The following is a 14912-nucleotide window of genomic DNA, read 5'->3' as shown; positions in this document are numbered from 1 at the left end:
CTTAAAGAAGTTGTTACAGGTCTGTGAGAGCCAGAAATCTTGCTTGTTTGTAGGTGACCAAATACTTATTTTACAGAGGAATTCACCAATAAATTCATTAGAAATTCTACAATGCGATTTCCTGTATTCTTTCCCCTCATTATGTCTCTGAGATATACCTATGATGAAAATTACAGGCCACTCTCATCTTTTTAAGTGGGAGAACTTGCACAATTGGTGGCTGACTAATTACTTTTTTTCCTCACTGTAGTAGCCACCTGAACTCTGTAAATCCACCATTTCCAATAACTCCATAGGAAATACAGGCAAAAAATCTGATGATGTCCTGCCGGACAATGACGCTACTCTTGCTCTGTATGGCTGCAGTTCTATAGAACAAAAACTGCACCAAGTTTGCTAAGTTTTTAAACTAGTAGTTGCTTTAAACTTGCTACTTAAATAGCAAAATGATATTATACTTGTCTTTTAAATTTCTCTTCTTTTTTTTAGACCACTATTATTTGTGGGACCAACGGGGACAGGTAAATCTGTTTATGTCAAAGACAAACTTATGAACAATCTGGACAAAGACAAATTCTTTCCCTTCTTTATCAACTTTTCTGCTCGAACCAGTGCCAACCAGATTCAGGTTTGCCTTTTATTACGTTGCTTTCTGTAACTATTTTGTTCTACATAGACATTGGCACAACACAGTTACTACCGTATCTTAAAGGGGTTATCTTTTGAAGACAACACATTTGGGTATATGGATCTCATAGACATGGGCATGCTGCCTAGTACCCCTCTTTATGAGTGTGATAGGATAGCCATGCAACATGATAGGCTATCTAGTGGACATGACTTATCCATGTGATACTTATATATACACTTTAATGGTCAACCTGAAATAATACATTTAACTGTGCCATAGCCACCACAGGGCAAATAGATGGATGATCGCAGCTTGTTCTGGCAAAAAAGTTTTCTGAAGCTGAAACTGTGATCGCTGGGCAAGCTTTCACCTGAAAAGAGATTGTGGGACATTTATGAAGGTATTTAGAGTTTTTTTTTTTTGCTTACTCCGGGCACACAAAAAGTCGCACTTGCACCTAATCACTTTTTTGTGCGACTTTTTTGGGTAAGCAAAATGCAGTGGTCATGTATTTATGATGTGCGATATTCGCACATAGGCAAAAAAAAACACCTTACAAAAAGTCGCAAGTCTGCTCCAGGTCTCACGTGAGAAAATTTAAAAAGTCGCAAAGAAAAGTCTCAACTGCGTTTTTTAACTTTTGCTTAGCTATCAACCCCCTGTGATAGTATGATAAATACGTAGCACATAGGCAAAACTAAAGCAAAGAAATATGCCTTTAGAACTTGCTTACCAAAGCAAACAATGATAAATGTCCCCCCCCCTTTGTCTTCATGAGGCAACCCCTCAAATATTATGGGCAAAATCTTTTACAAAGGAATAAGTAGCAATTATGTAGAATTCTTTTTAAGTTTACATCTTAATATCCTGTACCATAATTGTTTTAGAATATTGTCATGGACAGACTGGATAAAAGACGTAAAGGTGTGTACGGACCCCAAATGGGGAAAAAATGTGTCATATTTGTGGATGACATGAACATGCCAGCACTAGAACAATATGGTGCACAACCACCTATTGAGCTCTTGCGTCAGTTCTTCGACCACGGCAACTGGTAATTACAAAACTATTAGCAGCAAATATTTTCTCTTTGTGTATTTATACCACTTTCTAATAAAAATGCTTGTTCACTACTTTTAGGTATGACTTGAAGGACACCACTAAAATCTCATTGGTGGATGTACAGCTAGTTGCAGCAATGGGTCCTCCTGGAGGTGGAAGGAATGCAGTTACCCCTCGATTCTTGCGTCACTTTAATATCTGTACTATAAATGCCTTCAGTGATGAGACAATGGTCCGCATCTTCTCTGCTGTAGTGGCCTTCTATCTACGAAACAACGACTTTTCACCTGAATTCTTTACTGTTGGCAACCAAATAGTCAATGGCACAATGGAGGTAAGCAATACTGAATTTAAGTTCCAGATGCAAAAACCATGCAGAGATCCTAGAATTTTTCTTAACCCTATACAACTGTACAGATGACCCAGGCAGACCTGTAAGCACTCTGTATGATGCTGTATGGTGAGCCTGTGAAGCACTATCATCATATAGCATTGCCTTTTTGGCACAATGTCTGCAGATTCCATATAAATCTGCAATATAACAGCATTGTGTACCTCTGAATGAAATCAGAGGAACACAGAGGTAGGTGCTGTATTACAGATGTGCACAACACAGATATGCAATATGGCAGTGTGCAAGAGGTCTTAGGTTGATGCTCTAGGAAAATGAATAAATCTTCAGTTAACTGTGTCATAGAAACACTTAAAAGGAATCTGTTAGAGGTTTTAGCCCTCAGAATTTCATATGGAGGATGCATAGCTAATGTTCTGGTCATACTGGGTCGATTTAATCTAAATTCTGGTTACGTGATAAAAAAAATAAAAAAAAAACGTATGGCATCCAGGGCATCGCTAATGCAAGTGTTCAGGTGGCGGACCATTTATGCTAAGTACCCAAAGCACTTTCCTAGCCCCTTCTCTCAGCTATAGGTGACTGCTGTAATAGTTTCCTGATTCGATATATTCATATCTTTCATTCAGTCAGGGCACTGTTTTTCTAATGCAAAACTCCAATTCACCTACCTGGACATCAAGGTAATTGTATAACTCGGAATATCTACAGCCACAACTTCACACAACTTTTACTATGCTGCCCAGGTATGTAAATAGTTTAGATCGTACCTGGTCTCACACCTGAGACCTGCTGCAATTATGAGTTACAGCCTGGAGAAGTGTGTGGCAGCCCACACCTCACTCCCCGGCTGTCAATTAAATCTGACCTTTTCTCTGCATAAGTCTTAGTAGTGAAATGGTCAGGTCTGCCAGCTAGTTGGGAAGTGGACCGTGGGCTGCCACACACCTCACTGGCTTATAATTCGTCATCGCAGCAGGTTGTCTCAGGAGTGAGGCCCAGTACGATCTCAACTTGACATGTCTGGGCAACATGTAAAAAGAGTTAAATTACACTAACACTAGAGCTTACTGCATAATTCTTATAGATTAAACTCAATATTAAAGCAGTATTAAGTAGGCTTGCAGAATGCCAGCTTTGTCTCATCTAGCTTTGCTTGTGACTCTTACACTGTGACTCTCTTCGTTGCTGGAACCCCTTTATTTAAGTGATTAGCAGAGGTGCCTATTCAAGAATAAGCCATCATTATTACAGTCTTCAAAAACCTCTTTAAGTTTTACTTTCTCTAAATTCTAGGTTTACAAGAAAGCCATGGAGAACCTATTACCAACCCCTGCTAAATCCCATTATACATTCAATCTGCGGGATTTCTCTCGAGTGGTGCAAGGGTGCTTACTTATCAAGAAAGAGTCTGTGGAAAACAAACGTGTCATGGTCCGACTGTTCGTTCATGAAGTCTTGCGAGTCTTTTATGACCGCTTGGTCGATGACAAGGACAGATCCTGGTTATATATGTTGTTAAAAGATGTAGTGAAAGATCATTTCAAAGAAAGTTTTGAATCTGTTTTTGAAAACCTAAAACAAGGAAACGAACCTGTGAGTACTAAAATTATGATGCAGAAATACAGTGTATTGTAGTCAACACCATTGTAATATCAAGAGCTAATGTTTTTTTTTTTATAAACTAGACTAAAATAATGTTTGAGAATACTGTAGCATGAGATAAATTTTTTTTCTTGTAGCTCTCGGAGGAACACATCAGAAACTTGCTTTTTGGTGACTACATGAATCCTGACCTTGAAGGAGATGAACGTTTGTACACAGAGATACCAAGTGTAGAGCAGTTCAATGATGTTGTGGATAGATGTCTGGATGAATACAACCAGACCCACAAAACCCGCATGAACCTTGTTATATTCAGGTATGTCTTTACCGATAATACTAGTTACATCTGATTTGCCTGTTTCAAGCAAAGCATAGGCAATTTCACAGGGAGAACCTGAAGTTTGGGTGAAATAATTAAGAGTCATGTCGAGCAGGAAAGAGTTCAGCCCTGGTATCGCTGAGGGCCTCTGTCCCTTCCTACTTGTTAGTCTGTTCTAAATAGCGGACTGTCCATTGGGGGATGTTCCCTACTCTTAATAAGTGCATGGCATCAGAAAGAACAAACAAGTGAAACAGCAACTGTCGGGCACATCAGGAACAAATTTGGGAAACAAAGGGTTAAAGGAGATATATAACGGTAAAATACAAGCTCTGGCACTCCCATAGAGATATATATGGAGAGGGTGTGGCGTCCCCCGCTTCATGCAGGGTCATGTCCCACCCCTCCCGGGAAGAGCCAGGGCCCTGTACAGGAGATTGCGGGTGTCACAGCGGCTGGACCCCTGCAATCTAAAACTTATCCCCGATCCTCCTGATAGGAGATTAGTTTTTCCCCATGGGACTTCTTCTTTATATTAAAGACAAGCCAAGGTCAGCAATACCAAAATCACAAGCAAGAGGTCAGAAAAACATAAAACAATTTATAAATCACTACAATGGTTAGGGACAAGCCACAGTCAAAAGAGAGGACTCCCAGTACAAAAGAAATTTAAAGAGTACCGTCACCAAACTAAATATTTAATATATTTTTCCTTATATATTTATAAGACACTTTGCTATTTACTTGCTGTTAAAATTCTCAATGTTTTTAATGTGATTGAAAAAACACCCACTAGGTGGCTCTGTTTTGTATCCTGCGCAAGTCAAACAGTTAGTTTGGTCTCCTCCCGGCCTGGAAAGAGACCAAACTCAGGAAGTGCGTGCGGGGCATGGCGAAGCACAGCTCTCGCAGGCTTCAGTGACGTTGCGCCTTCTTGGGAATGCCCTCTTTCTCCTGCCAGGAGCTCACACAATGTGAGCAAGGGGAGGAGTGTTAGAAGTAGTTAGGGAATATAGTCTTAGTTAGCTTAGAAATTATAGTTTGATGACAGGTACTCTTTAAATATCGCACGGTCAGCGGCACTTCCTCAGATTGGGCTGGCTTCCGTGACTTCTGATTGGCTGGGCAGGAGCATCACATTCTGGCAAAGGGTCCTCCGACTAGCAAAATCATTGTAATGGATACTAAAGACGATGCCGCCTGCTGGGAGAGACAGAGGATGTGACGATGGAGCCTGAAGAGGTAAGGCTGTTACAATCTAATCTGAATTAAAGCTGAAAAGTGGCTTCAGGTGTCGTATCAGTGTGAAATTCCTTTCTATGCCTCATTAAAAACTGCCTGAGCATCTGAGAATGCTGTATGGCAAAACTGTGCATACATATGTGTACACTGTATATTTCACACACACAGATATAAAGTGCTTGTTGCTTGATGTATCAGGGCTGAATGATTGTCTGTCCACCTTCTATCATGCTATATTCTAGGGACCCATGAGGCACTTATTCTAGAACACCAGATGGGCTTGTCCTACCATTGACCCTGTTTAACACTTCATCTATTTCAAATGTTATTAAAGGATTCAAGTAGTAGTTTATGACAGTGTCACTTTAAGTGTAGTTGCGCCACCTATTTTAAAATAATTCATTTTCTAGTCATCTTCATTTTCCCATTTCAGATATGTTTTGGAGCATTTATCTCGGATTTGCCGGGTCTTAAAGCAGCCTGGGGGTAATGCTTTGTTGGTTGGAGTTGGAGGAAGTGGACGTCAGTCACTGACCCGTTTAGCTACTTCTATGGCAAAAATGAATATCTTTCAACCAGAAATCTCAAAAAGCTATGGCATGAATGAATGGAGAGAAGATCTCAAGGCAAGTATTATGTTCTGGAGTTGAAAGTGTATGGCCATATAATGACAGATTGTTGGTACAGAGCTTGGAGGACACGCATATAGGTAGGCTGCATGCATTATGTCCACTAAGAGAAGTTGTAGGGTAAATATGTACTTTTTAGTAGAATGAAACAAACAAATCAGTTGCCTAGAGACGTTTATGTCATTTTTGCCAATGATGGAATTATAACTTTCAGTATTCTCCATCCCAGAGTTTACTAAAGAGCGCTGGAGTGAAAGGACAGAAGACAGTTTTTCTCATCACAGACACACAAATCAAACAGGAGGCGTTTCTGGAGGATGTAGACAGTCTGCTCAACACCGGGGAGGTTCCTAATCTTTTTGCTGTAGATGAAAAGCAAGAGATAATGGAGGTAAACTGAATGGCACAAGTTATGGAAGTCTTCACTGACATAATTCTTTTAACAGCTTTCAAGTTAATTCAACAATAAAGACAGATTCCACCTATCGCCTTGCTTACCCTTACTTCTCACCTCTCCTTGAATGATGTACAGAGTCCTGCATGTAAGGAGTATACAGGAATGAAAAAAAGAAGGATATAGAAGGAGGAATACATTAATAGTGGACCATATTAAAATACACAATACATAGCAATGGATAACCATAAAAACAAGATTATAAATTACTTTCAATACATTCATTAAGACCTGAGGGGGATAAGGTGCGTAATTTGAAAATCCAGAAGTTTTCCCACTGGCATAGTCTATTGAATCTTTGGGGAACATCATTGTCAATGTGTTCAATGCAAGTCACTGAAAAGTCAGAGAAATTGCCACGATGGTGGGTGGAGGCATGTCTTGAGACACTGTGCAGTTGGTAATTCAAACAAATGTTGCTCCAATATTTATTGATCCGATTACGAAGGCACTGGATGGTGCGGCCTATGTATTGTAGGCCACAGGTGCATTCTAATAAGTATATAACATATTGAGAGTCAGATGTCATGTAGCTTTTTATCTGATAAGTGTCTCCTGTGCTATTGGATGAAAAAGAGGTTTTGGCATCTGTAAGGGAAGAGCAACATTTACATGTTGCATGGTTGCATTTAAAACATCCACTTTTGTAAAGAAATGTGGGCTTTTTTCCTTTACTTGAATTTTTCAGATTACTGGGAGCAAGGATATTTTTCAAAGATCTTGCTCTCCGATATGTGACTCTCGGTTTAGATGGAAGGATGGACCGGAGGAAAGGGTCATTCAATAAAATGTCCCAATGTTTGGTAAGGATGGTTTTGATTTGACTAGCATTGTATGAAAAGGTGGTAATAAAGTTACAAGATCTTTCATTTGTTATATTTTTGCTATTCTGGATATTTATTTTAGGTTTGGATAGACATTCGGCTTGTGTTAGTGCACTAGCCCTTTTGTTCGCTGTTTGAAGGATATTTTTTTGCGATAAACCTGGATTTTAGAATGCTGCTTTGCTTTTTGTAGTTGGATTTGAGTGTGCAGTTTCTCCGAATCCGCTTGAATTGGCCATACGGCACGTTGAGCAACCATTTTTTGTAATGTGAGCTTTCAAAGTGTAGATAGCTGTTGCTATCTACCTTTTTAAAATAAGTCTTAGTACCTATTTTCTCTATCGGCTCCATTGGGGGACACAAATCGTGGGTGTATGCTGCTGTCTCTAGGAGGTGTGTGACACTATGGCAACAAAAACAGTTGGCTCCTCCCAGCAGGATATACCCGCCTTCAGGCTCTGAGCTAATCAGTTTAAGCTTAGTGTCTGAAGGAGATGGACATGGTCTGGTTTGCTCCAGACCAGGTCTTCCGTTTTTTGTTTTCCTAGTTAGGGAAGTGTTAGTTTATTATTCCTTTTCTCTTCTGTTTTCAGGTGGGGACTCAGGGACTGCGGTTCCCTGTTTCCCCATTGCGAGTGAGGGGGCACAGACATTGCGTATATGCGCTGTTAACCCCCCTCGCCAACGGTCAGCGCTTGGGTGGTACCTCATGGGTCCGGGTCCCCCTGTTTACCTGCTTGCCTCGCTCGCGCATAGCAGCCAGGCTTGATGCAGGTAACTAAAGCTGACTGAAGACTTCACTGAAGACTCCATTAGGTAAGTTCTTCTGACTGAGGTAAGTACTTTCCCCCCTTTATTTCTCCATAGGTACGAACTCGCAACCTCTGGAGACCCCCTGTTTTGGCCCACCTACACTTTATGGGCTAGCCTATGCAAGGGCTGTACTTTATTCTGGGGGAGCAGTGGCACCTGAGGGGGCATTTTTTATGGGGCACTACACTTATGTATGTGTGTGTGTGTGCTTGGTGCACTTCACTTATATGTGTGTGCGTGTGTGCTTGTGCTACCATGTCAGCGCCTTATATGCGGCTGTCAGCCGCGGCGCTGTATCGGGCTGGACGCTCTCAGCGCCGGCTTACTTTCTCTCTCACCGGCAGTCTCTGCCGGCGCTTTGTCCGCCCGCTCTCTTCCTCCAGGCGCATAAACAGCCGTCAGGTGTGCTCGAGACAAGGAGCGGGCGCCATGACAGTTCTTTAAGGCCGTCTATTGCTCCGCCCACAGGGCCAGGAGCTCTCAGAGGTGCAAAGCAGCCTCCAATCAGCACCGTGGGAGCGATTTTCAGTTAGAAGGGGTCAGTTAGTGAGTGCCTTGCTTCAGGCACGCCCCTCTCTTCCTATTGGCTGGCCTGTTCACTCTCTTTCTAGCTGCTCAGAGCGAGTTCTCCTCACTGCAGCTGACAGGGGACACAGACTAGGGTGAGAAAGTTCCTATCTCCTTTTTTCTTTCTACATTATGTCCGTATCCAGAGCTATTCCTTCCTCTAAACAGAAACCTGGAACTTCGGTGACTTACTATCTCTGTAAGCACTGTAATACCAAGATGTCTGGCTCTGCTGAGCCCACTTGCCCTGCCTGCTCCACTGCTCCCCCAGACCCCCTGGTACCCACTGATGTCCCTTCGGTCCCGGTGGGTTCAGCCGCTCCTCCAGCCTGGGTTTCTTCCCTGTCCCAATATATGGCTGACATGACCAAAGTCTCCCGTTCGGTGGCTGAGGCCTCCCGGGAAGTGGTGTCCGCCTTGAAGGGGTCTTCCTTGCGCAGGACCTCTGGAAGGGCCCGTTCCTCGTCTCCACATACTTCACGCTCTCACAAGCGTCCTAGGGGGGCCTCGTCTGACTCTTCCATTGAGTCTTAAGATAGACGGGAGCGTTCCCCTCGTGGGTCCTGCCCCCCGGTCATCTGGGCACAAACTTCGTTCCTCTAGAGGACGTTCTCGGAGTCGCCGCTCTGCCACGCCAGAGCTGCGTACACGGTCAGGGTCGCCCCCCTCCAGGACTGCCTCTACTCATTCTCATTCCCCTGGGGAACTGGTGGACGAGGCTTCCGAGCCGGCATCTGACTCAGAGGACCGCCCGGACTCAATTGCAACGGTGAACTCTTTGGTGACAGCCCTAAGAGACACCTTTCACTTAGAGGACCCAGGATCTTCGGATGTCAATCCAGGAGTATCCATTCATCATGCTAAGCCGGCACTTCAAAGGTTCAGCTCTCACACTGACTTTGACGACATTCTGGAAACTGCATGGAAACATCCAGACAAGAGGTTTCCGGGAATCAAGACAATTCAAGAACGTTATCCATTTGACAAGGACCTTGTCACTAAGGTGGTTTCCCCTCCCTCAGTGGATTCACCAATTTCCCGGATCTCTAAGGTGACTACACTGCCTCTGGCAGATGCCGCAGCCTTCAAGGATCCCACGGATAAGAAGGTAGAATCCTTAGCGAAGTTTGCCACTGAAGCAGCTGGCTCTTCTTCCCATCTTCGCCTCGACATGGGTGTCCAAGGGCCTGGCAGAGTGGTGCCAAAATCTCCATCAGGATATCTTAGCGGGATCTCCCCCAGAGGATCTATCTGCTCTGGCTCTCCAATGCTCTAAAGCTGGGGACTTCCTGTGCACAGCTTCCATGCAGGCAGCCTGTTGTTCTGCTTTTGCTGTGGGTCACCTAGAGGCTCTCCGCCGCTCTATGTGGCTTAAAGCTTGGAATGCGGATGCCGCTTCCAAAAGGTCTTTCACTGAGCTTCCCTTTACGGGCGGCCGTCTTTTTGGCAAACGCCTTGATGAAATTATCTCTGAAGCAACGGGAGGTAAGAGTTCCTTGTTACCTCAAAATAAGGCTCGCCCTACTTCCCAAAGGAAGCACTTTTTCTTTCGGTCCTTTCGGACCTCTGACTCCAGCAAAGGGTCCGGGTAGGCGCCCTTGTGGGACAGGAAGGCTCCCTCGTTCCGGCCACGCCCGTCTTGGAAGTCGGACTCCAACCGGTCCGGCCGCTTTGCGCCCAAATCAGGCAACCACAAGCCCACTTCTGCATGAAGTGAGGCCCCCACCCGCGGTTTCTTCTCGGGTGGGAGGTCGTCTCTTGTTTTTTTGAGACATTTGGACCTCTCACATTCAGGACTCTTCGGTCAGGGATGTGGTGCCCAACAGTTACCGGATCGAATTCGCCTCCCTTCCGAGGGATCGCTTTTTTTCGCTCCCGGGCCCCCCGGTCTCCTCCTCTGGTGAAGCAATTTCGAGCGGCTCTCCAGTCTCTGCTTCTTCAGGGGGTTATTGTTCCCGTTCCTCCAGGGGAACGGTTTCGGGGTTTCTATTCACATCTTTTTGTGGTTCCCAAGAAGGACGGTTCTGTGCGTCCAATTTTGGACCTCAAGCGTCTCAACAATCACCTTCTCATCCGCCACTTCCGAATGGAATCTCTCCGTTCGGTGGTGGCGTCCCCGGAACAAGGGCAGTTCCTTTCATTAGTTGACATCAAGGATGCCTACCTCCATGTGCCAATAGTCCCAGGCCATCATCAGTACTTCCGCTTTGCGGTTCCGGAGGGGCACTTTCAATTTGTAGCTCTCCCCTTCGGTCTAGCCACGGCTCCTCGGGTCTTTACAAAGATCCTTGCGCCAGTGATGGGCCTGTCACGGTCGAGGGGAATCTCGGTGATACCCTATCTGGACGACCTTCTCATCAAGGCTCCAACCAGAGCCCAGACTCTGGAGAATCTGGACGTCACTCTCCACATTCTGACTCGCTTCGGGTGGATGGTCAACCGGGACAAGTCAGTCCTCCGCCCTACCCAGTCTCTAACCTTCCTGGGACTTCAATTCGACAAGGCCTCTGCCCGGATTTGTCTTCCGCCGGACAGGCGCTCCGGTTGGGGGTCCGCTCCCTTCGGTCCCGGGTATCAGTCTCCATCTGCACTTGTATGGAAGTCCTGGGTCGGATGGTGGTAACTATGGAGGCCGTACCCTTTGCCCAGTTTCATTACTGCCCCCTTCAACCAGCGATTCTTTCCCGATGGAACAGGTCTCCTCTGTCCCTCGATTGTCAGATTGTTCTCCCTCGCAGGGTCAGTCAGTCTCTGCTCTGGTGGCTCCGCTCCCCCCTTCTTCTCCAAGGGCGGTCGTTTCTTCCCCTTCACTGGCAGGTTGTTACAACGGATGCCAGCCTGTCTGGCTGGGGCGGCATGTTCAGGGATTGGACGGTTCAGGGACTCTGGTCTCCCCAGGAGACCCTTCTTCCGATAAACATAATAGAATTACGGGCGATTCTTCTTTGTCTTCTTCATTGGGAGTCCCGTCTTCAGTCCCGTCCTGTCCGCGTTCAGTCAGACAACGCCACGGCCGAGGCGTACATAAATCGACAGGGCGGCACTCGCAGCTCGGCGGCCATGGCCGAGGTGACCAAGATTCTCACCTGGGCGGAGAGCAAGGTTCCGGCCATTTCGGCGATTCACATTCCGGGGGTGCTCAACTGGGAAGCAGACTTCCTCAGTCGGTCCTCACCCGACCCCGGCGAGTGGTCCCTACATCCAGAGTTCTTCGCACAACTCTGCGACCTCTGGGGCATTCCGGACGTGGACCTCTTCGCGTCCCGGCACAATCGGAAGATCCTTCCTTTTGTGTCCGAGTCCCGGGACCCTCAGGCTCTGGCCGTGGACGGGTGGGGTTTGCCCTACCCTATCTGTTCCCTCCTCTTCCGCTCCTTCCCAGGGTACTGAGGAAGCTCAAGGCAGAGGATGTCCCCGCCATTCTGGTAGCTCCAGATTGGCCCCGAAGGTCGTGGTACGCCGACGTAGTCAGGCTCCTGGACGACACTCCACTGCGCCTTCCGCTCCGTCCGGGCCTGCTCACTCAGGGTCCCCTTTGCCACCCCAATTTACAGTCGCTGCATTTGACGGCGTGGGGGTTGAGACCGCGGTTTTGAGGGCCCGCGAGTTCTCTTCCTAAGTCATTCACACCATGCTCAAGGCTCGTAAGCCCTCCTCTGCAAGAATTCACCACCGTACTTGGCGGTCTTATTTTCGTTGGTGTGAAGCTCAAGACTTCTGCCTGGTAACCTTTTCGGTTCCCCGTCTTCTCTCCTTTTTGCAGTTGGGGTTGAACTAGGGTTGTCTCTCAGTTCCCTTAAAGGTTAGGTTTTGGCCTTTGCTGTTCTTTTCCAGCGGCCCCTGGCTTCTAATTCTCATGTCCGGACTTTCCTTAAAGGAGTGACGCATGCTGTTCCTCCTTATCGGTCACCCTCTCCCCCTTGGGACTTGAATTTGGTTCTGAGTGCCCTCCAGGGTGCACCCTTTGAGCCCCTTAGAGAGGTGTCTCTCCGCCTTCTTTCTTGGAAAGTGGCGTTTCTTGTTGCTATCACCTCCATCCGGAGGGTGTCTGAATTGGCAGCTCTCTCCTGCCGTTCTCCGTTTCTGGTGATCCACCAGGACAAGGTTGTTTTCCGGCCAGATCCCTCCTTTTTGCTAAGGTGGTTTCGGCCTTTCATCTCAATGAGGACATTGTTCTCCCGTCTTTTTGTCCTGCTCCTTCTCATCCTAAGGAGCGCTTACTACACAAACTGGATGTAGTTCGGGCTGTTCGGTCTTATCTCTCCATCACTTCTTCATTTCGTCAGTGTGATTCCTTTTTCGTCCTTACGGAAGGTCGTCGCAAGGGACAACCTGCTTCCAAGGCCACCATTTCTCAGTGGATTCGGTCTGCCATTTCGGAGGCCTATCGCTGTAAGGGGAAGATTCCTCCTTTCAGGGTTGTGGCTCATTCTACCCATTCTGTTGGGGCATCCTGGGCTCTCCAGAATAGAGCCTCGGCCTCGCAGATTTGCAAGGCGGCTACCTGGTCGTTTTGCACACTTTCTCGAGGTTCTACCGAGTCCATACCTTCGCATCGGCTGATGCTAGTCTGGGCCATAAAGTGTTGCAGGCGGCCGTGGAACGGCCGTCTGCCTGACTGCTTATCTGCCTACCCAAGGGACGGCTTTGGTACGTCACATGGCCTGTGTCCCCCAATGGAGCCGATAGAGAAAAGGAGATTTTTTAACACTTACCGTAAATTCTCTTTCTCGAAGGATCCATTGGGGGACACAGCTCCCACCCTTTTGGGATTTTCCTTGGTTCTCTGTCCGAGGGTGTGTTCAGTTATGTTTTTTCTTCTGGTTCTCGGACAGTTTTGGGTTTTTCTTGACCTGTTAGTCTCCTCCTATTGCTCTGGAACTTAAACTGATTAGCTCAGAGCCTGAAGGCAGGTATATCCTGCTGGGAGGAGCCAACTGTTTTTGTTGCCATAGTGTCACACACCTCCTAGAGACAGCAGTATACACCCACAGTCTGTGTCCCCCAATGGATCCTTCGAGAAAGAGATTTTACGGTAAGTGTTAAAAAATCTTCTTTTTTAGTCAATAGAGTGAAAGACCGAGACATCTAGGAATTCAGCATGATTGTCAAAAATTTGATGAGTAAATTCCAGACCCCACATGTTATTTTTGAGGTATTGTAAAAATTCGTCTAAATCTGTAATGGAACCATCCCAAATAATAAAAACATCATCTATAAAGCATCTGTAGTATTTACAATGATGAAACAAATGGTGACTGTGAGTATAAGTTTCCTTGAAATGTCCCACAAATAGGTTCGCGAAACTAGGCGCGAAATGCGTCCCCATAGCAGTTCCTTTTTGCTGCGTATACATTTTGTTTCAAAAAGAAAAATAATTATGGGTAAGAATAATATGGATCCCCTTTAAAACAAACTCTTTTTGAATTGGGGGTATAAGGTCATCACAAGAGAGGTAGTGTTAGACGGCTTCAAGACCCAGATTGTGGTCGATATTAGTGTAAAAGGATGATACGTCCATAGTTATAAATTTAAAATGATCCTCCCATTTGATCTCTAAAAATGATTGAATAAAATCGGTGGTATCTTTTAAAAACAAGTTTAATTTAATGACATACCTCTGTAAAATAATGTAAATGTAGTGGAATAAATTTGAGGTAAGGGATATAGTCCTCCCTGTTTAGCACTACTACACCGCTACCTTTGTCCGCTGGCTTGTTGACAATGTTTTCATTGAGAGCTAGTTGTTCTTTTTTAGATAGGTTAGAGGTGTGTGTACGTGACTTTAGGTATTCAAACTCTTTGGAGACTAGAGCGGAAAAGGTTTCAATATAACTACCCCGATGGTGTAAGGGGTAGAGTTGAGATTTAGAATGAAGGCCTGTACAGAATGGGGTAGGTATAGGGGTCATGTCCAGTGGATTGTCATCGTTAGTAACTTTGGTACTATTGTCTTGCATGTTGAAATGACGTTTAATAGTCAGTTTCCTATTGAAGGAATTGAGATCCAAAAATTGCTGGAAATCACTAGAACTATTGGTGGGGCAGAAGGATAGGCCTCTTTCAAGAACCGTTCTTTCAATGGGGTTGAGTGGATAGGATGAGAGATTGAATATTTTAACGGTATTTATGTTAGATGTTTTGGATGATGGTGATTCTTTTTTCTTTTGTCTCTTTCTTCTGGCTTGTCCCCCTCTGCAACCTCTCTTTCTGAATTTTTTCTTTTGGGGGAGCCGGATGTATTTATTCTGTGGTGTTGAGGCTGGTGATTGGCAGAGGGTGAGCAGACTGGATGGTAGTGGGAAGTCCTAAATAAACTGTTGCATCCCCATTGTTAAACGAGGAGTCTGGGAGAGTATGGATGGTGAGTGCAGATGGGGTATAGAAAGTATGATCTGGTGATGGTCCACTGAT

General features: G+C 45.5%; 1 protein-coding gene and 1 long non-coding RNA gene across 2 annotated transcripts in view; one reads left to right on the top strand and one right to left on the bottom strand.

The window, feature by feature from the left end:
• DNAH12 (dynein axonemal heavy chain 12) overlaps positions 1–14912 on the top strand; it is a 152173-nt gene that overhangs the window by 79181 nt on the left and 58080 nt on the right. The window contains exons 38-44 of the mRNA XM_056524433.1: positions 490–628; positions 1519–1685; positions 1772–2027; positions 3342–3641; positions 3788–3966; positions 5645–5837; positions 6070–6231. Coding sequence (XP_056380408.1) covers positions 490–628; positions 1519–1685; positions 1772–2027; positions 3342–3641; positions 3788–3966; positions 5645–5837; positions 6070–6231 — 1396 coding nt within the window. The remainder of the gene's footprint in view (positions 1–489; positions 629–1518; positions 1686–1771; positions 2028–3341; positions 3642–3787; positions 3967–5644; positions 5838–6069; positions 6232–14912) is intronic.
• Positions 6066–13525, bottom strand: LOC130275866 (uncharacterized). Its single transcript, XR_008844931.1, has 3 exons — positions 8270–13525; positions 6339–6376; positions 6066–6202 (listed from the first exon to the last, which is right to left on the bottom strand). It is a non-coding gene; the product is annotated as an uncharacterized LOC130275866 (long non-coding RNA).

This window comes from Hyla sarda, chromosome 6, assembly GCF_029499605.1.
Source record: "Hyla sarda isolate aHylSar1 chromosome 6, aHylSar1.hap1, whole genome shotgun sequence".
Taxonomy (NCBI): Eukaryota; Metazoa; Chordata; class Amphibia; order Anura; family Hylidae; genus Hyla; species Hyla sarda.
This window is presented reverse-complemented; position numbering and strand designations above follow the sequence as displayed.